Here is a 25,581-nt window from a genome sequence, read left to right as displayed (position 1 = left end):
AGGGCATCTCCCTGAAATGGAAATATTTCCCTAAAAATTAATTTTCTTGATACACATGCGTAGGCTTATTAATGTGCACTTAGAATAGACTTACTTTCTCAATTCTCTGGAAGGAACACAAAGAAAGTCATGCTGGTGCATTTGCATCTCACATGATCTCAAGTGTGCCAGGATGTGCACTCCAGCACAAAATTTCAGAGTAAGTGGCATCTCACAGATCCTCTGATTCGTGTTAGGAAAATGTCACTAACATCTACATGTGTCTTCACACTTTACAGAGCATTTTAACCTGACTTTTCTCATCACCTCTCCCTCCCCACCATAATTCTCCTGTAGGACGGTATTATCATGTTCTCTGATTTAGTGGTGAGCACACCGGCCTCAGAAGGTTAGAAGACCGGGCAAAGTCTCGTAGCCAGTAATGGTCCCGTTACCGTGGCCCTTCAGTAACCCTTCCTGGTTGAATGCCCATGCTTCTCTGTGGTTTATCTCTACAATCGTATTCCCTCACCCTCTTCACAGTCCCCTTGATGCTCACACCTGCAGATGCCCTATGCTCTTACTTGCCTGGGCAACTCTCCCACCTAGCTAACTCTTAATCATATCCTCAAGGTTTCAGCCAGCAGCTTGGAGGACACCTTCCCTACTTCTGCTCACCCACACCAACACTGGGCCCGTGGTCCATCTGCCTAAGAGCAGAGACCTGGACCGTCTCCTTCATCTTCTCTTCCTCAAAGCTTATGTGTCACAGGTGCTTGACAAAAAGTTGCTAAGTAACAAAGGAGAAGGAGAGGTACAGCCAGGACTGGCATCTCTGCGCTCAAGTGCATTCCTCGGCCACCTTATTCCCTCCTGTAATTAACAAAATGACAAGAACAACAAAAAATGACTTCGGAGGTGGGACTTCTTCAGAGAGTAATATACCTAATGTTGCCTTTGCATAATGCAAATACAGGAAAATTTCAGCACTGTGGACTCCGTTAATTAAGGATGCATAAGGCTTGGCCAGGGGCTGGGCTGGCTTGTACCTTTGGAGTGTTTATTTATAAAAGAGATTGCTAAGCACATTAGTACATTAGCAGTGTAAACAAGACCACCAGGGAAACGGCAGAAGATACTTCAGAGGACAAAGTGCCTGGAGTCACTTTGGAAGCACCCATTACGAACAAACAATCGCTGTGCTAATTACAATTGCTCTGCTAATTACAATTACTGTGCTAATTACAATCTATCCTTATCTGTTCCCTAGGTTCCCTGTGGACTTTTCCTTCTGAGCACTTAGACCAGCCTGAGTTACTGCCTGCATTTGAGTATAATGAAATGGTGCTTCTTTAAAAATTGTCTCTGCTTTAAGACGGCTTGATGGTTCCGATAGGCTTCCCCCTCCTGGAAAAAAGGACAGAGTCAGGGATTCTGAAGCCAGAAAACTAAAAGCCAAACCACAGAAAAAGGGGGAAGGTGAAGCGAGAGAAGAAGTGAAATGAACCTGGTTGGTTCTGTTGCTTTAGCAACTTTTGCAGACCAGACACACATTTTTAGGTTAGTTGGAGAACACTCAAAATGTGCAATGTGTAATTTGTTTTCCTCATAAAATGACCACGTTTGGTATATTTAGAGATGTGAACATTGAGAATAATTTTGTTTTTTAAATTAAATCTTTTACTATAATTAGGGAGAGAGATTAGAGAGGCCTTGTTGAAAAATGGATTGCAATTCCCTGCTCCCCACATGCAAAAAGTAAAAAAGCATCTTTCCCCAGGTCTTAATTTTACTCTTTTCTTTCTGTCCCTACTTATACTAATGAGTGTTGACGGTATGAGATTTTTGCCCAAGCACTTAAGAATAATAAAGCTTCACTCAGGCCAGTGTCCCTTCCCAAATGGATTTCTCACTACTTTTTTGGGTGTCTGTCTTTGACCTGTGCCCTGATGCTGACTGCTGCCCAGCCTTCCGCTGCATCCAACGATGGAGGAATGACAGTGTGGCAAACAGGAGGCACTCAACCATGGCTTCAGGACACTGGACTCAGGATAAATGCCTCCTCTCCCACTGGGACTGATGCTCAGAGTATCTCATAACCATCATTAAGCAGAGTCAATGGATGGATGGATGGATGGATGGAGAAAATAAGTTGGGCTACATTACGCCCAAGGGCCCTGTTGGATGACGGGGCAGAACTGTCACCCTGACTGCTACAAATCCAAAATACAGGCTCTGTGCTTGATTAGTCTGGAAAGAGACACCTCTGCGACCACATAGCCTTTAAATGCCACTGGCCTTGGACTTGGTTCTCGCAATCCAACAGGCAAGTGGAGAAGTAACAACCCTTCTCCATTTTCAGGCCTCATCGGGGCTCATAGCTCACAAAAAGTTTAGTTTCACACCTTGCTCTACAAAAATGGTCTTCAGACCCAAGAACTCATTTGAAGCGCAGAGTCTCAGGTCTTATCTGCAGCCCACTGGACCAGAGCTTGCATTTTAGCAGGATTCCGTGGCACTTTGTATGCATATTAGAGACCGAGAATCACTAGTGTATTTCATGTATATTGTGTCCTGGCTATAAGCAGACATAGGGAAAAGTCCTACCTTTAGATAGGGTTTTTGTACAGAATAATGATGAGGAGCCATTACTTGCTTTCCTGCTCTTTGAGGATCATATGGTTTGAGCCATAGGTACAGGCATTTGCACACAGTATCTAGAGGCTATAGAGTGGAGACAAGGGCAGGCTGTGGCTCTCAGCTCTTGGCTCTGTCACGTATTAGCTGTATGATCTTGGATGCCACCCGTCACCTCTCTGAGTTTCCGTTCTCTCGTGTGAAAAGTATAGCATTCAGCCTGCTCTGTCCACATGTATCATGGGAGAAATACCTGCCTATGCCTCTTAAAGTCCGGCTTTGAAAAAGAAAGAAAAAATAGTTTTACACTATCAATCATACATAAGGATATTGGGAAATTTACCAGAAGGAAAAGTAGTTGCTGAGCAAGACTGATGGGCAGACCATAGGACGTACTGGTTAATCTTCATTGTGTTTGGATGGATATCCTTTCCTACAGGTGAGGGTCACTTCTAAGCTAGTTGTTACATATTTTTGATATTAACACAGACATGTTCCACACTTCTAAAACTTTTGGACATAAGCCCCTGGTCCATTATCAAATTCTGCAGTCATAAGCATCTAAATCCCACATTCCTGATTGGATGTATTTCCCTGTAAGTCATTTACACAGAAACAAAGGGGCTACAATATAGGATACATATGATACAACACATGAGCAAGATAATGTCTTCCCAAAAGAAGGTGACCTTGAACTGCTGCCTATTCCACACTGTTGGCTGAACTGTCCACCTCGCATAGACCCACAGAGCATGAAGGGCTGTGTTTCTGACCCTACTCTAGGCATTTCACCAAACCAATACATTCACCAATACATTCACCAAAACATGTTGGTTGGAGTAAGTTATGGGGATGATGATAGCCCTTTGAGGATATTTTCAGGTTAAAAGCCCACTTTATGGTTGTAGATCTTGAGGTTCGTAAAGGTTAAGAGCTTTGCCCAAAGCCACACAGCTATGATATGGCAGATTTGGGATTTAGACCTCATTATTTTACATGGTAGCAGCCTGACACCTTTGCACACAGTATCTAGAGGCTATAGAGTGGAGACAAGGGCAGGCTGTGGCTCTCAGCTCTTGGCTCTGTCACATATTAGCTGTATGATCTTAGATGCCACCTGTCACCTCTCTGAGTTTCCGTTCTCTCATGTAAAAAGTATACTTGGATGCAGGATCAAATTCCTGCAGAATCATGCACATGGGGCTGGCCTTTTCAGTAAGATTCCTCCCAGTTATTGATTTGGCAGCCCCCATGGCACCTGAGTCCTGCTTGTCTGATGAGAACAGGGATGGAACAGGTGCCAATTTCATTTAATCATCACAAAACCATTGAGAAGTGGGTAGAGTCATTATTCCCAATTTAGAGATGAGAAAACTGAGGCTTAATGCATGAATGTGCCCAAGGACACACAGTTGACAGGTGGCAAGCTAGGACCAGATTCTAGAGCCTAATATCTTAGACACCAGGCCAATATATCTCAAATTTCTAGATAATGTGAGTCACCTGGGAACATGAAGACAACTCACTTTCCCAGGCCCCTTATCTGGGAGGAAAAAAAAGAAAAAAAAAAGATTGGTAAGTCTCAGTGCAGCCCAGGTGAGTCTTATGATCAGGTGATAGGAATGGCCTCACTAATCCCATGGCCATAGGGGTTGAGTAGAAAGAGGCTATATTCCTTAGTCTTCACCCAAGCTCCGCCTTACCCTTAATTTATAGAAAAGGCAACAGAAATCAGGAGAGAATGATCAAGGGTGATCCAATAGGGAGAGGCAGAACAGGAATAGAAACTCAGCTTTTTGGATTTCAGGACCTATGGTTCATGGGGCACATTGGCCTTGACTGCCTCAGAGTATGTCCAAAAACCTTGGAAAACTGGAGATATCAAAGGGAAAATCTTCTCCAGCCAGCCTAAGAATCAGAGCTCCAGGGAAAATCACCCCTTAACTCCTCTGATCTAGCCTCTAATTTCTGTCTTCAGTACACTTCCAAGGTCTCCTGAGTTGATACCCCAGAGAAGGTAGCGTACAGCTGCGTCTGCAGGTGGCAAGTTGAGGATTTTGTTAAGAGTTGGGATATCACTGTACAGAGAGGCTTGGGAGTCGCCTTGCAAATCAGAAGCTAATTCCACTTTTAATTAATGATCTCTCCACCATTGGCCTCATTTGCTTTCTCCTGTTAAAATAAAATCATGGTGTATCACAAAACACCCAGACCTGAAAATTCAGAAAAACAAGGTTCCAGTCCTGGAACTGTTCTTTATGGAACCTGGAACTGTTCTTTATGGAACCTTGACCTTAATGTTGCCAACTATATAGTGTGGGAGTTGGATCATAAATTTCTAAACCTTCAGAGTGGATATAGTGCAGTCCAATAGAATGGGGTTTATAAGTTAAAACTTATTCACTTGTTAGTTATGTGGTTTTAAGTAATTCTTTTAAATACTGTTAAGACTCAGGCATCTCATCTACCAAAGGGGGATGTAGAAACTGTTCTCCAAGGTTCATCCATCTACAAAGTCTATGATTCTTTGGGAGTTGAATGAAAGAAATGGTAGAGAAGAGACTAGAAGGTATTACTACAGTTCGCAGAGGTGGTGATGGAAAAAGGCTAGGATCCCAAAAGGTACGCTGCTAGATGGGATTTGTTATTAGACTTGAGATTTATCACATAATAGCTATACAACTATTGGGCTAGTTGGCTCAACATCTCTGTACCTCAATGCAGTAAATCATATTGACGCCCCACATATTTCTGGGTCTTTTCAGCACTTGATAGGGTTTCATGTTCTGACCAACACTTTGAGGACTGCTGTGACCAGAGGACTGGACATGACCAGTGGAATCTGAGCAGAATGTCATCCCTAGGAGGAAGTGATGAGAGCCAAATTTTGTTCCCATTACCAGAGTATTCATGGGAGCACATGAAGATGATGCTTCTGTCAGCTCAGACTCCCAAATGCCAGAATGAACAGGACCCCTGCAATTCCATACAGGGCATTCGGTAGGGGCACGACCAAATGCATTCTGGCTGATACATTCTTTTCCTTTTTAAGAAAACCAAGTTGTTTAGGGCCATTTTGTGATAGGTATTAGGAAGATTAGATGAGAAAATTAAAGTACGGGATACAGGACCTGGCACATAACAAAAATGCACATAGCTCAACGCAGAGGACAAGAGAAAGAGGGAGAAGGGAGAGAAGGGAAGGACCCAGAAGCAGCATGTATCATTAATCATCACCCAGAAAGGCACTAGAAAAATAGCTGTAGAGGCCACTTAATAAGATGTGACTCAGGACCCTCTACTGGGAAACAAGTGGGTGCCACTTAGAAAAGCCAGCTTTTCTCAAATCCTTAAAGAGAACCCTTCTGTCTCACCAGGCGTGGGTTGGTGGTGCCTCATCCTGAAATCCCACATCTTATCCCAAACTCTCCTCTTACCCTGTACAATATGCACATCTGATAAGCGGACCAGATTGAAAGTGCCTAACAAATCTTCCATGAGCAACCCATGCTCTTTCAAGGTCATCCTTGAAGGCCTATGGGAAACAGCCACTGGTGGCAGAACCATTCTTATTTTCAATGAGGCTTTTGCAAAATCTACAACCGTCATTCGCTCAGACCTCATTCCCAAGCAACTTCTCACTGTGAACAGGAATAGAGAGATCTGGGCTCAATAAGAGCTCTTGACTGATGTTTATCTAAATCCGCACAATCTATAACCAAAGTTGACCTCTCTTTCTTACAGGAATGAAGTAGGATGGATGAGGATGGGGGAGGGAGGGAAATGAAAAACAAACAAAACATCAAATACCACCAACCTTTGATAAGTTTATCTCACTCTGGCGGTCCTTACCAATCCCCTCACTGATGGAGAGCTAGGAGGAGGGAATTCTAATGGTGACCCTGCCTGAGTCCTTAAAACCAATACAGTGCACGGAAAGGGATTAGAACCAGGAGGGCTTGACATTGCTTCCTGGGTTTGGGGGTCATTCTGAAAGGAGATCTTTGACCCTTTTTGTCTGGACAGAACCTGAGTGTTTCACAAAGTTTTATGTCCCCTCATGTCCCTCTGATTAGGAAGCGGATTCTTAATCAAGGGGTCTCTCCAGACACCAGGTTCTTAAAACAACTTCCACCCATCCTGCGAATAACTTCTGTTGTGACTTGAGGGTGACGGTCTCTCCTTCAAATCTTCCCATCTCCCCCACCTTTCCTCTCTGCTTGGCCTCTCTAACAGCTTGTCTTTATCATGCTTGTCTTACCTCTGCCTTTCTGTATGGCCTCCCAGTACATACCACATTTAATCTTCATACACAGCAGATAACTTCCAGGCCCACCAGGGTCCTAAGCATCACCCCACGCTCATCTCTCAGGGGAGAATGCAGCCTACACACGGCCACGTGAGAAGGTGACCGCCGATGGCATCCAGTTCCTGCAGAATCATGTACTCAAGGGGTGGCTCTTGCCTAAGCTCCCCCCTTAATTAAGAACCTGTTATCCCCCCATGGCACCTGTGTCCTCCCGCTCTGCAGACCACATGATGTTAAAGGGAGATGAAGAAGTGATATACATCCCTTATAACAGAACCAGAAACCACAGAACACTGGTTTGAGAGTCACAGACTCTAACTTGGAGTCTCAGAGGGGCCCCAGATCATGGTGAACGGAGGGTAAGTTGTATCCCTCTCTGGGTCTCAGTTTCTCCATGTGTACAATAAGGGGTTATGTCTGCGCTGATTGTTAAATGCTAGTCCAATTTAGATACTTGTAATGGGAGGCCTTTAGTAAAACAGAAATCCAGGCTGCTCTTTTGGGGATTGGAAAGAGGAAATGAAAAGGCACACCTGTTTTCTACCTGCTGTTGCTAGGTGGGAGGCTTGAGGTGGGGGCAGGGAAGAGAACAGAGCAGAGTGGTGGCTGTCACACTGGAGACTCTAGCTGGTAGGTACAGTTTGAAATCCCGAGCCAGGCAGTTGTCAGGAAATGTGGCATATGGCAGGACGGCTGGTGGGGAGCCTGTTGGCTACTCTGGAGGGTTGGACCGAAGATTACTTGGAGGAGAGAGAGAAAAGGAACAAAGGAGAGGCGAGAAATGACAACTGCCTTTGATACTGAAACATTTGCAGGCCTGCCTTCTGGAACTTGGAGGACAAAGGAGCAGCAGCCTCCTCCTGGTCTGAGGCTCTGTGAGGGAGACTTGAAAGAGATAAATTTAGATTCATCAGAAGCCACTCACCTTCCCACCATGGGAAGTCAACTGCCTTGGCATGTGGCTCCAGGAGGGGACATAGTCTAAGTATGGAAATTATTGTAAAGAAAGTTTAACTGAAGCCAAGGATAAGAGAGCTTACATGAAATGGGCCACTCGAGCACAATGGTAGTCTGGGGAGCTCCCTAAATCTTGAGGCTGTTGTCAAACGAGATTGTGGTCTGCTCACTATACTCTTTCCAATGAGCAAATCAGGGCAGACACAGACCCTGGCTATTTTGAAACAACCCAAGATTGAAGGGTTGGGAACAATGAGCAGAGTGTCTGAGCCAGAATGAGGATTCTTGATGGGGCTAAAATTCTGCATGAGTCTGGGGACTCCGAGTCCAGCCTTTACGGCACCATGCTCTCTCTTAATGACCAGTTCTTTGGGAGTAGAAGCATGCTGGGATCTGATCTGAGAGTATGAGGTAGCTCTGCAATGACTTTTTTTGGTGACCTTTGCCAAGTCCCTTCCCCATATGTAAATGAGATCAGGGATCCCATGAATCTCCTTCAGAATCTAGCATCTTACTATGCAGTTTGGATCCTTCTTTTGGACCAAGCTAATCTTCACATGAGAGAATGAGAACGACGAGTACATTTGATCACTTATCACATATATGCCGGCCAGTCTGAGAGCTGCCATGAGGGCCAGAATCTGATAAAACACCTCTTTTTAAACAGGAGACAATGCCTCTCTGCCTGCTTGGGATCTCTCTCTCTCTGTCAAATAAATAAATAAATAATCTTTAAAAAAAGAAAAAAACAACAGGAGGCAATACGGGGTGCCTGGGTGGCTTAGTCGGTTAAGTGTCTGCCTCTGGCTCAGGTCATGATCCCGGGGTCCTGGGATGGAGCCCTTCACTGGGCTCCCTACTCAGTGGGGAATCTGCTTCTCCCTCTCCCGCTACCCCTGATCATACTCTCTCTCTTACTCTCTCTAATAAATAAGTAAATGAATAAATAAATAAAATCTTTTTTAAAAATAAGCAGAAGGCAACAATACTATGCTTGTCACCAGTGGGGCCAGATTTGGAGCCAGATCCAGCTGGAGACCTGTTCTGCTGACTCCCCACTCCTGCCTATCTGTGTCTAGGCTTCTGTAGACTCCGTCCCAGACAAGAAAATGCCCTTCCAGCTCTTACCCCTACCAAGAGACACTGTTCTTTGCTATCACTTCCAACTCCAGTTCACAAGCCTCATCTTTTGAGAAACCCCTATCATTCCTTCTAATTCTTCTCAAAAGGCTTCACACAGAAATTCTTTGAAAACTACTGGAACGCCAATTTGGAAATTAAATTTTCACATATTTTTGGCAATTGTATGTCATTATGAGAGCCTGTAAATTTCCTTCTCAGAAACAAGGGTCTTTCTTTCTTTCTTTCTTTCTTTCTTTCTTTCTCTCTTTTTTCTTTTGAATTCCACACAGCACTATGCTAGCCATCATGATGCTGAAGAAAGAATTTCATGGAGCATTAAAACTACAGAAAGTCAGCATTGTGGTTCTCAGTATGGAGTAGTTCATCTGGATTTTCCTTAAATTTCTCCCGGAGCTTTCCAGTAAAGTAGCATTCAACTGCTCTTTGAGCATCTGCGTGGCAGAAAGGAAACTCCACTGGGATTTGAAGGACTCAACTACCAACTACTAAATTGCTGAGTAGCCACCAGTCACTCTCATTACTTTCAAACCCTCCCTTGACCCCACCCTCTGCCTACCACGCTCACTGGCCTGGTGAACCACGCTTCACGACTAACTCACAAAACCCCCCTCTCTCTCCAAACGGTTCCCATCATCCTCATTGAAGCCACCAACACTTTCACATGGCTTCCACAATAAAGCCCCAACTGAGCCCCCATTCCACCCTGTCCTGGGCAACCCTCATTGCCATTTATTTCCCATTGCAGCCACCATGAGGTTGGAAAATAACAATGCAGCCATGGCACACTCCACTTCTTCAACTATTTTGAGTTCTCCCGTTTGCTCCTAGAATAGAGACCTGCTCTGCAAGACCCCCATGATGATCTGCTATGATGGACTGCTCTAGCTTTACCTCCCACCACTCTTCCCTTACTCGTCTGACCAAAACCACACCAGACTTCTCCATTACTTAAAGCAGAACATGTTCTTTTTTCTTCTTAAAACATCTGTTTCTGCTTGATACTTTCCCAAAGCTAAGTCCCATACCTAATACCTAAGTTTAGGTATTAGTTAAATAACACTTCATCTGAAAAGTAGGCTCCAAAGCCTTATTGCTTTCTAACCCAGTACATGCACACCTACTATTCTGCTCCAACTGAATTAGATCCCACTGTTAATTGTTATCTTGGAATAATAGTGTTCCTTTATTTCACAGTGCCTAGCACAAATTAAGTAAGTCCATAAGTTTACAAACACATGTGCGTGCGCATGTGCACACACACACACACACACTACAAAGCACCACAGGGTCTTGGGCCACTTTTATCTCACTTTTCATCATATCTCAAGTAAGCAGCATGGCACCTGGGACAGCGCTCAAGCAGCCTGTGATAGCTACATAGGCAAATGGTTTCAGGGAATTCACATTTCCATTCTTGTTCTATGAAATGGGAATTAATGAGGCATGTTGGCTTAAAAAAAAAAAAAGAGCAAGGCTTGGGAGTCGGTCCGATTAACACCTATTCTTTACTCTGCCTCTCACCGGATGGGGACCTTGGGAGACTCACTTTACCTCTGATGTTGACTTCTCAGCTATAAAATGGAGGCCACGGTGCCTCAAAGAGTTTTAATAGTAAAGCTAAAATGCTTTTATTCTGGCTCTCTCACTTCCTAGAAGGGAGAGGTGGAAGAGTCACTTCCCAGGGCCATTGGGGGAGATCACTTGAATTAGTAGATGGCAAGTGCTTGGAATGCCCTCAGCTTGTGCTGAATTAATGTCATCATTATCATTATTTGATTATTACTAAAAATACTTGGTAAAGAGTCTGACATGGAGTAATTCTTAATAAATAGCGGTCATTATTACCACTCCTACTATAAACATCACTATTATTAATTAGGTGATGGTGGAATGGGGATGATGATGATTAGAATGAAGATATTCTTTCCCAGTTCTGACTTTTGTTGACATGATCTCAAAGGCTGGGGTGAGCCCTGCTTTGTAATAATATCCTTTTACACTTTCATGCAAAACTGTCTAAACATATAGCTTTTTTTTTTTAAGATAATCATTTCTTATACAGGGAACAATTCTACTCAGTCTACCATCTTATGGTTCTTCAGATTTTGAGGCATGAATAAATCCAGCTCCTCTGACTCTCCCAGGGAGCCTTTCATAATGAGATTGCATGTCTAATCTTTATATAATTTGGTCAACCCAGTCCCCATTCTGTTTGCTCTCATATGAGAGTAGCCTTATCTTTTAATTTCGCAGGTACCTCTGTATTTATTAACAGAGAATGAGGTCTTTGACATACTGTTGAGTAAAAAACAGCAATTTCTAAACAGCTTTACTGAGATGTGGCGTGTCTGTGTGTGTGTGTGTGTGCGCGCACGCATGTGCGTGCGTGTGTGTGTGTGTGTGTGTAGACAGAGAGAGAGGTGTTTTAAGAATGTTCAAGAAAATGTTAATTCTGGGTATTTCTGGGTGATGGGAATTTTATTTTCTACTTCATTAAATGTCTTTATTTTTGAACTGCCTGAATAGCCTACATAAGATACTTATTTTTTAATAGACTGAAAGATTAATTTAAACATTTTAAAATTCCATTAACCATACTTACAGGATGATTTAAGACTGATTTTTAAAAATGTGGCTAGAATTAGAAAAATGGAAGAGCAGGATAAATAAGGACTAGGTCAGTGGAAAAGGAAACTCATGGAATGAATTTTGCTGACTTCTAACACTCTGTTGGATCGGCACCAGTGAGCCCGGGGAGATGCTAACCAGTCTAAAACCACTCAACTCCATGGTGCCCATGGCTTCCTCCCCCTGTCCAGATTTTGGGTCAGTGATTCAACAGTGAAGTGCAAGTGTCTGCCCCATACCTAAAGGTCATCTGGAAGACTTGGCCTTGGTTCACATGCTGGGTCCGGTTGTTGTAACCATGCAGCATCTCTCCAAAGAGGGTGTCGTTGAATTTGGAGTCAGGTTTGAGGCATTTGGGGCCCTCGCAGACATCTGAGAGCATTAGGCAGGATTTTCCATCAGGAGCCAGCTTGTACTCCTCCACACAACTGCGTGATAAAACAGAGCCGAGAGTTAGCTCCGCATGCTGGATGCCCCCATTGTGGGTGACCTAAAACCAAGCCTCCTTTGCCTGCAAAACAGGTCAGAGTTTAGGAATGGAGACAGCTATTCTGTCTGGAATCTCTCTAGGGCCCAGGTGTCTAGAGAAAAGCACATTAATCCTGCAAATGGTAAATTCAGGGAAAGTCATTTGTGACATTTTGGAGGAGTCGAGGGGGAAACCAGAGTGCACATCTACGCCCAAAGCAAATTTAAAAACTGTTTTCCATGAACACACAGATTTTAAAAAGCATGACAGACCAATTCGCAGGGAATTATCAACTAGTTTCTCAAACCAGAATCTATTCCCAGTGTATCTGTCCACCAAGGTTGAAGACTATAGCAAAAACAATGTTGTTATTGCCCTTGTAACTCAGAGCTGATCCGTCCAGCACCATGGACAGCTCATAGAGCTGTAGCCACTTCTTATGCTCAATTAGCAATGTTAGCAGCCTCTGTTGGCCTCTAACTACCCAATCCTTAACATGCCTCTGAGGCAGGGACCAAACAAACCCTCCTCTATGGACCAAACAGGCATCTAAATGGGGTATTGAAGTAGCATTTGCAATCTGGGGATGTTTGCAGTGAAAAAAGCTATCTCTTAAGCATGGGGGAGGGGAGAAAGCAGAGGTCTCGGCCCTTGAAAAATCAGTCCAAAAGCTGGAATTCTTCCAGTGTCTACCTGCCCATGCTCCTTTGCTAGGCGCTGGGAATAGAGTATACATAATAGATAAGACACACAAAGGAACAGGCTGCTCAACTGGAAAAACTTGTATAAATGTCATCTTTGCTCCTTTGGATCTATGTGAACCCTATCAAGTCATTTAATTTATTTGATCTTCAGTTTCCTCATCTGTAAAATGGGGTAGAAATGCTTATCCTGTCTTAATTCACTAGGCAGCTACAAGGTCCTATGATCCAAAAAACAGGAACTCAAGGTAGTTCACGCACACAAAAAAATAATAATACAGTAACAGCAGCAATGATGGTGTTTCTGTTTACTGAGCATATATTTTTCATATTATATATATTATATTTATTTTGTAACCAAGAAAACAAGTAATATCATCATTCCTGCTTTACCCAGAATCAAAATGAGGAGCAAATAAGTATAAAGCATGTCACACTGTGAGTGAGTGGCAAAGTGGCATTCAAATTCAGGTCTGTTAATCAACAAAGGTACCTTTTTCTACTCTTGTTTTTCCAACTCTAGTTGTTTCTCTTTGCATGATCTGACCCTAGTTGGGCTGTGACAGCTGGAGGAAGTAGAAGGCAGGCAGTACAGTCTCTTATTTGTCTTTTCTCTGGGAGGTAGAGTGAAACATCTGTTGAATCTGACTGCAGAGATACTCAGGTACTCATTTGGAAGAAGGGAGAGTCTGTTTGAAATGGTTTGGGTTGAAGGTTCCTGGGTTGAAGGAGCCAGTAGCTGATGTTAGAGATGTGGAACCCAACTGAAGGCAGGAAGTAAAGAGGCAGGGCTGAAAAGCTGACCTAGATCACTCTTGTGAAAAGTTGTCACTCTTCCTTTGCTCCTCCCTATGTTCCCCACATACTCTTCCCTTGTTCCTCTCTAACCTCCAGTGTGTTGCACAGGAGCACCAATTGTCTTTCTCATGCTGACATGCTCCTGCCCAAGTACAGTGGAAAGTTCTTGGAAGAAGGGCTGTTTTGGTACCTTCACCAAGTCTATCCCCACTTCTTTTTGCATTTGTTAAATGCAATTAAACTCTCCCTTGATAAAGTTCAGTACACATAATATGAGTTGTATGAATGGGGAAAGTAAATGGTAAGTTCTTAATAAAGTCTAGTTCCATCCATTTATCCTAGTAGGTTCCCAGGAAGTATAAGAAATGGTTTCCCAAAGTAGAGCTTTCTCCCTCTCTTCACACACACACGTATGCCTGTGAATACCTACTTTTGTTATAAATGATTAAACATTACCAAAGTCTATAGAGTGAAATGTGGAAGTTCTTCATTTCCACTCTCTATATATTCTTATTTCCTATTTTGGTAATCATCATTACTATTATAGATTCTTCTAGAGTATTTTCAATGCATTTAGAAATACAATATCATGTATATAATAATAAATATATTATACATAAATTTTTCATAATAAACTCATAAGTGCACCATATGTTGCTGTAAGATATGCATTTGTACTTAATACTATGTCTTAGAGATCTCTTCAAATCAGTATTCATACAGATCTACCTTTCTGCTGGTTATTTGGCATTGCAGAGTGTAAGTGTACCATAATGTTTTTAGCTGATCTTTATGGATGGACATTTTGGTGGTTTATAGCTGTTTGTTATTACAAATGGTGTCATAATGAAGATCTTTGTGCCTACATCATTGTGTACATGTGTGTTTTCTATAACAAAATCTTAGAAGAGGAATTGCTGGGTCAGTGGTTCATGAATTTAAAAATTTTGGTAGATCTCCTGAATAGATGTCTGTAGAGTCTCTACCAGTTCACAGTCCTATCACTGATAAATGAGAAAGCCCGCTTCCCTGTATCTTTCATGGTAATTATCATCAACCTTGGATGGGAAAAATAACTCATTTTAAAAACATTTTCTTTATTTATATTTATTTATAATATATATTATATATATTTATTTATATATTTATAAATATTATAATATATAATATGTATTATATATATTTATTTATATATTTATTTATATCAGCTGACTTCATGCTGAGTGCAGAGCCAGATGTGGGGCTCGATTCCAGGACCCTAAGATCATGACCTGAGCTGAAATCAAGAGTCAGATGATCAACCAACTGAGGCATCCAGGCGCTCCGAGTCATTTTTTCTTTCGGTTTGCATTTCCTGATTAGTGCTGAGGTTCACCGTCTTTTCTTGTCACAGGTCTATCTATTTCTTCTTGTGTAATTGTCCATTCATGTGCTTTGACCATTTTTTCCATTGTCATACTTGTCTTTTTCCTCATTAGCTTGTATATGCTTTGCATATTTTCTGGATAGTTATCCTTGGCCTGCCATATATATTGAAATTTTCTTCTAGTCTGTACTTGTATTTTAATCTTACTTTTGATACCTTATAACCTTTCTGTCCTGGCCCTTTATTGCTTCTGAATTTGCGGCAATGCTTAGGAAGCCATGAGATGATAAAATGTATTTTTGTATATTATTCTCATTATAAAAAAATCTTTTCATCTTCAGTTGTTTAACCTGTATGGATTTAATTTTGTACATGGCAGGAGTGGTTATTTTTAAAATAGTAACCATTACCTGAAGGTTCCCTCCCTTAGTGAAGGTTCACTAATATAAAATGCTCTTTTGTCATATACTAAATCACTATGTATACCATATATACAGGGTTGGAATTTTTCCTACTTAGTTGTTTGTATGTTTCTGCAAAAATTCTATACTCTTTGAATTATTGTAGCTTTATAGCATCATTTGCATATAGTAAAGTAAGTTTCCTCCCCATCGCAAAGACTGATTTTCTATCTCAATACCTCCTCACTCTTCTAAACTATTTTTCCCTTCAAATGAATTTTGGAGTTAACTTGTCAAATTCCATATAAAACCCAAGTGGAATTGTGGGTGGTACTGCATTGTATTGGTAGACCAATTTGGGGGAAGATATAAATTTAAGAGATATAAATATTGAGAGTCAGCTCTGTGCTGGGCACTGCCACCAGCCGTGGCAGAGATGTCTTCTATTCACCCCATTGGGTCTTCCTCCTGGGTATGCACCATAGCCTCCGCATCCAGGCTTCCCTTGCAGTGGTGGGATCCCATGCGATGGGATTCTGAATATTGGAATCTGTGCTGATGTAATATGTTGCTGCTAGACTCAGCCCTTCAAAACATCCTGTGTGACTGATTCTCAAGCCCTCTATTCTCTTGCTATGGCCAGCTTGGAGACCACAGGTTCCAAGTGCATACTGCAGGATGGAAGAGGGGAGCCTCGGTCACATGGATTTTGCATGAAAAATTTATAATAAACTTTTGTGTATATGCTTCTGGCTTGGGAGGCTTCATTTGTTATGGCAACCTAGCTTATCTTATTTTAACATCTTTATAGTTGTGAGTTTGCTAATTCGGTTACATAGTTTGCATCTCCATGTGTATGGTGTTCCTTTAAAACCTTCACTGAAGTTTTAGACCTCGGGTCTTCCACATATCATGTCAGGGCTCATTCACAGGTATTTAGGCAACATAGGATGCTACAGGGGTTACAGACATGCATTTTTGGATCCAGACCACCAGACACCGAATCCTGATTCTGTCTCCTATTGGCTGTGTGGCTTTGGACAAAATGCTTAACCTCTCTGTGCCTTCTTTGCTTATCTATAAGGAGGTTCCCACCTCATGGAGTTACTGTGAGGATTAAATGAGTTACGTCTGGAATTTGGCATACCCAAACATACAGTCAGTGATAGCTGTTACTATTACAGTCTTTTCCCCATCAGGAAGAGGATAGATTTTTCACTTATGTTTTCCCTTATGTTTTCTAGTTAATTGTTGCCGATATTGAGGGAATCTATGACTGATTTCTGTAACTTGATTTTTCATCCTACCACATAAGGAGCTCATCAGTTCTCATACATCTACCAGATTTTTCTAAATGGATGAGTATATATTTGTCAAGTTTGGGTATTAGGACTTCACTAGGATTTTGGAATAAATTAGAAAACTGCCCATTTATTTTCTTTCTCTGATTCAGTTTATACAAGACAGCGGTTATACATTCCTTAATGATTTGACAGGACCCGCCTATAAATCCCCTGAGCTCATGTCTTTTCAATTGCAGATAGTTGGCTCTCTGATCATTTTATTTTATGTTATTGGTCTGTTTAGATTTTCTACGCCATCATAACTCAAACTCAGTAATTTATATTTTCTAAGAAAATAATGCATTTTATCAAGACTTTCAAATTTATTGGCATAAAGTTGTACACAGTATTCTCATTAAATTTGTTTTATCTTCTGTGCTTCCATGGTTATGTCCCCAGCTCATTCTTAATGTGTTTATTTGGGTTGTCTCTCTCTCTCTCTCTCTTTCTCATTTGAACAGTGTTTTGCATTTTATTGATGAGGCTCTCTCTCTTTTTTCTCTTTCATTTATTTCAGTTTTCATTTATATTAATTCTTTCCTGCTGCTTTCTCTGACTTTACTTTATAATTCTTTTTCTGGCTTCTTGATTTGAATGCTTTATTTGTTTATTTTCAATTTGTCTTGCTTCTCAATAAATGACATGGAGCTTCTGACTGCTTTTCCCATATTCCATGAATTGGATATGCAGTCTTTCTGCACTTACTCATTTTTAAAGAAGTGGTCATTTGAGTTTGATTTTTTTTTCCCCAACCAAGTAAGTGTTACTTCACTTTGTTTTTATTTTTGTTTTTTAGTTCTCAAGGGGAGACATTTATCTGTTAGCTAGATTGCCATTAATACATACTAATATTGCATTCTAGTCTCAGAATATAGCTTGTATAATTTCTACTTTGGTGAATTTATTGAGATTTCATGCCTCCTTATTTAAGGGAGACACAGATGTCAAGTTCAGGGTTTGGATCTCATTAAACCCAGGTTCAAATAGAGGCTATGCCCCCTACCAGCCATATGACCCTGATCCTATCTGTTAATTTCTGTAGGCCTCAGTGTCACAATCTAGTAAATGGGGATAATAGTTACCTTGATCACAGAGCTGATGTGAGAATGGAGATAACTTACATTAAGGACAACATCGCATGTGTCATAAAGTAGACAATGTGTTACACATGGTGCCATTTCAACACTGCTGCTTCCCGATTGTTAATGTTACTATGGTCATGTATTACTCTACCATTATTTCATCTGTTAGCCCATTTGCATTTACCACAGAGCATAAAATCATTTCTAGTGCTTCTCAAATACTACTTGTGGAGTTCTCTCTAGATCCAGATTTCTTAAAATCAACAGAGTAATCCTTCTTTGACTCTATTATTATTATTATTATATTATTATTCAAACTACATAATTGGGAACTTTGATGTGCCATTCATTGGAAATACATATATCATTCATGTATTTTAAATATATGAATGCATACATATGTAATTATTACATATAAATTAAACATATATATCACATGCATATGCATGTATGTGTATTTATATGTATACACAACCACTCATACACACAAGCATATGCAAAGCTCAGCCCTAAAATCAAGTTCCACAGTCTAGGGGAATATTTTTTCTGTAGATGAACTGACTTGCTCCTTATTACAACCTGTGGTAGGTAGAATAATGGTGCCCCCAGCGCACCTGGGTGGCTCAGTTGGTTAAGCACCTGTTTTAGGCTCAGGTCATAATCCCAGGACCCTGGGATCAAGTCCTGAATGGGGGCGGGGGGTGGGGGTGGGGGGGTGGTCCCTGCTCAGCAGGGAGCCTGCTTCTCCCTCTCCTTCTCTCTGCTCCTCCGCCTACTCGTGCTGTCTGTCAAATAAATAAATAAAATCTTAAAAAAAAAAAAAAAAGAATAACGGCGCCCTCAAAATGTTTGTGTTGTAGTCAGCAGAGCCTATGAATATGTTACCCTACACAGCAAAAGGAACTTTGCAGATGTGATTTAAGACTTTTGAAAATGGGACGATTGTTCTGGATTATCTGGGTTGGGCTCAGTATAATAAGGGTCCTCGAAAGAGCATAAGAAGTAGACAAATGGGTCAAGAGAAGGACACACCATGTGGAATTAGAAGAGAGACAGGATAGAAACCAGCTGTTCTCTGGCCTCCAAGTCTTACCGAGCCTTGATTCTAGGAATTCTGACCTCCACAGCCGTAACTAATAAATCTATGATATTTTAAACCACTAAATTTGTGGTTATTCATTATCAAAGAACTAGGAAACTAATATAAGATCCTAACAGGGAGGAATGGCTCCATTTTTCAGATGAGAAAACTGTTTTAGAATAGTTAAGTGACTTGCCCATGAAGAAGTACCTTACTGTTAGTGGTGTTAAGTTATAGATCTCGGAGTTCATATTTCAAAACGTGTGTGTGTGTGTGTGTGTGTGTATGTGTATGATTTTAGCCATATTATAACTATAGGTTCATGGTGATTTTTTTTTTTTTTTTTTGGTCTGGAGGTAGGAAAGGATTGTGTTTCAGTAGTAGAGGAAGGAGGGGAGATAAAAAGGCCTGGGGTATGCTTAGTAAGACTCTTAGAGATATAGAGAGGAAGAAAAGAAAAAAACAACAGGGACTCATAAAAACATAGGGACTCAGAGGTAAATGATCCACTGAGTTTTGAAACATGAGGAACTCACTCCCGCAAGCCACCTCAGGGAACAAGATGGATGATTTATGCAAAGGTCTGTTTAGTTGTTGGTTTCTGTTCTTTTTTTTTTTTTTTTTTCTTTTTGCCACGCGACATAATTATACAGTTTCTTTAGAACATTCTGTCGTCTGGGAGAATTTCTTGCAGAAATTCTAAAGCGTGTAGGCTCACAGGAAACCAGCCAAGATCTGCATGAAACTATATTTATACATATGCCAAAATGAAAAACATAAAATAAGTACAAAGATACAAACTGGGCATTTTAGCTGAAGGCAATGAATGTGTTACCCTTAACACACCTATCACATTATAGAGAATACTGGAAATAGATAGGCCTTCAGAGATTGCACCATAAAACCTGTACGTGTTTAGCCAAGAGCATGTTTTATTTAATCCTTAGAGCAACATCACAGGTGGGGAGTTTCATTCCAACAGTGCCACCAAGGACCCCGAGGCTTGGCACTTTAAAATCCCTCCACCAAGATCACACGAGCACTTAAAAAAAAACAGTACCTTGACCTGGACTGTCCCATTTCAAATCTAGTGCCCATTCTACTTCAGGGCCAATGGCTATTTCCAACCTGCTTGTCTTTCAAGAGAGGAAACCAGGAACTTATAGAGATACGGCGTTTACACAGATTCTCAGAGCAGAGTGTTTATTCCTGTATTGATTTGCTTGGTTATTCATTCATTCCTCAATGGTTTATGGAACCACAAATTATATATATTAAAATACATAGACTAGATAGCGTTTTTTGTTTTTGCTTTTTGTTTTGTTTTGTTTTTAAAAGGAAAAAGAATCAAATCCTGGGGGTGGGGGAGGGGCAATAGAAACAGAGAAAAGGTCAGGTAAGAAGAGCTCCAAGAACTGCACGCCACACAGACTTGGACCAACACCAGGAGTGAATCTGGGTACCCTAACAGCAAAGCAAGAGAGCAACAGGTGCTTTTCCAGCTTTCCTGAATCTGACACCTGTGACAAACCCCGCCCTGGGGCTGTCCGGACCACGACTCTCTGTGGCCTAGAAGCTAAGATCCTCAACCACACAAACCCTGCTAACCAATGTCATGGGGGTCTTTCTCATGAAGGCCCCTGGGCTTGTCCCAACATTAACTAATACACAGATGAGTACGATTGTTCTCAGGGTGGTCTCCACCTGAAGGTTTCATTCAAGGGAAAATTTTAGTTTTTGGAAAATCCATTTTGAATACAGGATACCCAAGGGTATTCCTCAGAAAAGAAGAAATAAGAAAAAGAAAGGAAAGGAAACAGAATTCCATGAGGAGTTCTGGTTAAATTATGTAACAATGTATCTATCCTAAGACCCTTAACACTTACAAGAAACATTAGCATTTTACCTAACACTAAGAAGGAAAAACATTTTTTTTAAAACTCTGTCAAAGCATTGATAGTAAAATGCATCCTAATTTCAGAGATTTGAATGTGGAAAATGTGGTCACTTTAGAACCAGTGACATATGATGTTTCACCACTACAGGGCTTGTCCAAGCCTTTACTATCCCTAGGTGCATGGTGAACCTTCAAGGCAGTTCTAGAGTACGGACTTTTTTCCATGTGGGCATGACCACTGAGCTGCCCCTTTTTGCCTTTCAGCTGCATATGGGACTAATGTTTCGCAGAGCCCACGTTGAAAAAAATCCTCTCTGAGCAAATGGATGAACTTCTGGGTGCTTCCGTCAACTGTCCGTGAATATGTCTTACACTGCAGCTTTTGCAAAATGTTTCAAGTGCCTGGGAGCATGAGGTTGTAATGTTTGACAAGAACGTGGCATGTGGATGTTCTGTGTTAACTGTGGGAGGTAAAATCCTCTTCCTTCGATCAGAACTCCGGGAGGGGGTGCGGGGGAGAAGGGATGAATGCAGGCCCTAGCCTAAAAGTCAGGAACCACAATGAAACAAGGCCTGGAGACCTCCCACACGTCTGTAACTTGTTACTCATGGTCAAAATCGAGATCAGCGTCTCCCTTCCTGAGGTCAGTGGTTTCCCCTATTAGAGAGCTTGCAAAGCCTTGACCGTGAAAGTGAGCGGCTTCCAGTTCACCGTGAGTATCAAACGCATGTATTATCTCCTCTCCCTCCTAAAATCACATAAAAATGACATTAAAAAAGATATTCTGGTAAGGACTATGTGAGGCTAGACGTGCTCTATGAGCCCACGTTTTAAAATACATTTTCATTACATTTTAAATTAAATTACATTTAAATACATTAAATACATCCACCTCTGAAGAGAGAACCATGGGATATCTTCTGTCCCAACTTCACCTCCTACGTGGCTGTGAGATCCTTCCGAGCCTCAGTTTCCTGTTCTGAAAGATCTGAGAAATACCTGAAACTTCAAAAAAAATTAACGGACTTGATCACAATTTATTTACAAATATACAGGGAACATCTGTCTTAGAATATTCTATCAAGAAAAGATGTTTGCCCGTTAAAACACACAAAACAACAAAGCTACAACATTCTTTTGTCAAACCAGGACAACTATATAATCCACCATGGTTTTCTTTTTCTTTCTTTCTTTCTTTCTTTTTTTTTTTCCTGTTTACTTCAGTTGCCAAGAAGCACAGAGCTAAATTTATCTCCCATTGAGTAAGATCCCCCATGCCAGGCTTCTGAAACCATTTCCTCCCTTTCTGTTTCTCTCCTTACACATGGCTCTGGGCAGTCCTATCTTTATATTATCTGTTTTTTTGTTTTGTTTTGTTTTTTTTAAATAGGTTGGATTTATGCAGATAATACAAAGTTCTCAGAGAAGAATGAATAGAATACATTATAAACACACTATACAAAGGATACAAACTTGGTTGCTGGGTAACCTACTGAGACCTTCAGGGGAGGTGCTGCTCCCTCACCTCTAAGACTCATTCTAAATGCTTCAGCTGATTTTCCAAGGCCTTCTCTACCTCTCTCCAATTCACCTGCTTATCTCCACCACACTGGTACCTGTGCTCTATCAACATCATTTGGGACCATGTGAGGCTCAGCCACCTGTCCTCCGTGTCCCCTCTGCCCTGGGTGGGCAAGGACTCCTGCTCAATGCTCTTTGCATTCTCAGCATCCCACAAAGGGCCAGGCACAGAGTAGGCACAAGAAATCCTTGGTAGATGAATTCCTTAATTCAACAAATACAGTGTTGAAGAAGTTCTCAGGTCTAATAGTGGGGAGTGACAAGAAGGGGACTTAGTCCCTGACCATGAGGCATTCACCGTGGGATGAGGACCACACAGGAGAGCAGGTAAGTCAGAAGAGCAGTTGGGGTGACCACAGAGAGATGCTCAGGGCAGCAGCAGTGGCAGGCTAGCTGTGTGACCCCAGAGAATGGTACTTTTTACTTAATGGTGCAGACCTTGGGGCTGACGATCACGGCAGCTGGCTACAGGTCCAGTCTGCAAATGGTGTCCAGGTTTCACTGGGATAAACTAGAATTCAAGGCTACGTGCAAATGGGTCTGTCTCTTGGAAGAGGGTCTTGTGGGTAGAAAGGAAAAAATACAAACCAAAATATAACAAGAAAAGAAAGTCCTTTCTTTGCATTCCCTAACACTCCTTGGTAAATACTGAGCGAATATTTAATTTGTATCCCCTTGAAAGGGTGAAGTATTCTATTGCCCTTCTCCGAGGTACCTGCACACCTCTTTCCTGCACCCCTTAGTGCTCAGAGAAGACTCGCTGGAGAAGGTTCCACGTACACTGAGTCTGGAGGATGAAACAGCTGTCTAAGCTGAATGCCCACAGGCAGTGGGGCAGAGATTGATGGTATAGGAGAGGAGGAGAGGAGAAGCAGAAGGAACAACACTGTCAAAATTCCAGAAGCTGAAGCCACGGGCCCTAATTCAGGAAAAGAGAAACAGCTGGAATTATAGCTGGAAAGACAAGACCAGGAACACATTCTTTGGCCACACTGACTGAGGAACATCATTCCACAATGATTACTTGAGCACCTACTATGTTCCAGGTGCTAGAGCTGGTAAACAAGACCTCAGTTCAGTCACTGAATGATGAAATTAGATGGCTTAATACCTCTTCGACTACCTGTAACTACCATTTCCTGGCTGCTTATGTGTGTTAGCCCCTGCGCATGCGTAATTTCATTTATCCTCACAGTCCTATCTGATTCCACTTGAAAGGGAATGCTCAGGGAAGTTCAGTGACTCGCTTAAGACCACACAGTGCTAGAAGTGTCCAGCAGTGACGCAGATTAGAGCCACACAGCCTGGGTGGACATCTCAAAGCCTCCGTTTACCGGCTGTGTGACCTTGGCCAAGTCACACAGTCACCATGTGCCTGCTTTTCTGGAGGGTAACTGGAGCTCATCACAATACCTCCCTTATAGAGTCCTTACAAGAATTAAAGAGCCTGTTGTAATCAAAGCACTTCCCAGTCATGGCCCGTAGGAGGCACTTTATAGGACATAGTTACTGGGACTATCCTGGCTGTAGAGAGGTTTATTATACCTGCCCCTACCCAGGACATTCAGAGAGGTCACAGAGTTCTGAGTAAGTTTGGAAGGTCTCTTTGAGCAAAGGTTTGTTTTCCTTGCTTAATTCAAGGCTTGCCACTTCTCTCCACCAACTTCCTCACAAGTACCTGCTAATGGCTTTCATTGTTTTGTTTATAGTGCTTCTAACAAGTGTGGGTAACTTCTCATTTGCATACTTAATAGGCAATTTCCAAAACACATTGACACTGCAGTTGGTTTTAGGAGACCTGGATTTTCTTTTCTTTTTTGTCCTGTTTATCAGCCTTTGGATGGGTTTCAACAGCTCTCAGCAAACTCCCCCCACCCCTTTCCATCTTATTTAGGACTTGCAGAATTCTTCATATATTTTGGATATTAACCCCTTATTGGATATATCAATACCCAAAAAAAGCAACAAACAATCCAAATAAAAAATGGCCAGAGGACCTGAATTAGACATATTCCCTAAGGAGACACACCAGTGGCCAATAGACACAGGAAAAGATATTCAACATCACTAAATATCGGAAAAAATGTACATCAAAACCACAGTGAGAAACAACAACAACAACAAAAAAAACAAACCACAATGAGATATCCCCTCAAACCCATGAGAATGGCTAGTATCAAAAAAGGCAGGAAAGAGCGGGTGTTGGCAAGGAAGTAGAGAAAAGGGAGCCTCAGTGCCCTGTTGCTGGGAATGTAAATTGGTGCAGCCACTGTGGAAAACGGTACGGAGGTTCCTCAAAAAAATTAAAAACAGAAGCACCCTAAGATCCAGCAGTTCCACTTTTTGGTATTTACCTGAAGAAAATGAAAACACTAATTTGAAAAGATACATGCACCTTGATGTTTGTTACAGGATTATTTACAATAGCCAAGATATGGAAACAACCCAAGTGCTGATCCACAGATGAATGGATACAGAAGGGTGTGTGTGTGTGTGTGTGTGTGCACGCAATGGGATAGTACTCAGCCATCAAAACACTGAAAAAAAAAATCTTGCCATTTGTAACATGGATAGATCTAGAGTGTCTTACATTCGGTGAAAGAAGTCAGTCAGAGAAAGAAAAATACCAAATGATTTCCCTTACCTGTGGAATCTAAATATCAAAACAAACCAAATGAAACAGACACAGACCCACAAATACAGAGAACAAACTGGTGGGTGCCAGAGGGGTGGGGAGGTGGAGGGCCAGGTGAAATAGGAGAAGGGGGTCGAGGGGAAGAAACTTCCAGTTGTAACTAAGTCGTGGGTTGCAAAGCATGACATAGCAAATATAGTCAATAACACTGTAATAACTTTGTATGGTGACAGATGGTAACTGTACCTATGGTGGTGAGCACTGCATAATGTATATAAATGTCCAATCCCCACGTTATACATCTGAAACTGATGTTATATTGTTTCTCAACTATACTTCAGAAAGGCCCTTCAGAAGCACTTTACAGATACTCATATAAGTTGTAACATAATGCATTTTAGTCCTCACGATAGGTCCATAAAGAGATAACTATTACCATCACCATTTTACAGATGAGGAAAGGGAGGCACAGAGATGTTAAGTGAGTTGCTCAAGGTCACACAGCAAAAAGGCAGTGAGTCACGTAAGGTCTCATGACTTAGCCTTAATGGAGTAACAAAGGATAAATATGTT

The 25,581-nt window shown here is 41.6% G+C and overlaps 1 protein-coding gene across 1 annotated transcript in view; it reads right to left on the bottom strand.

Annotated features, from left to right (window-relative positions):
* Positions 1-25,581, bottom strand: part of ASTN2 (astrotactin 2) — a 736,372-nt gene that overhangs the window by 292,174 nt on the left and 418,617 nt on the right. Inside the window, exon 12 of the mRNA XM_044265036.1 lies at positions 11,893-12,081. Coding sequence (XP_044120971.1) covers positions 11,893-12,081 — 189 coding nt within the window. The remainder of the gene's footprint in view (positions 1-11,892; positions 12,082-25,581) is intronic.

The sequence above is a fragment of the Neovison vison genome, chromosome 9 (assembly GCF_020171115.1).
Source record: "Neovison vison isolate M4711 chromosome 9, ASM_NN_V1, whole genome shotgun sequence".
NCBI classification, from domain to species: domain Eukaryota; kingdom Metazoa; phylum Chordata; class Mammalia; order Carnivora; family Mustelidae; genus Neogale; species Neogale vison.
This window is presented reverse-complemented; position numbering and strand designations above follow the sequence as displayed.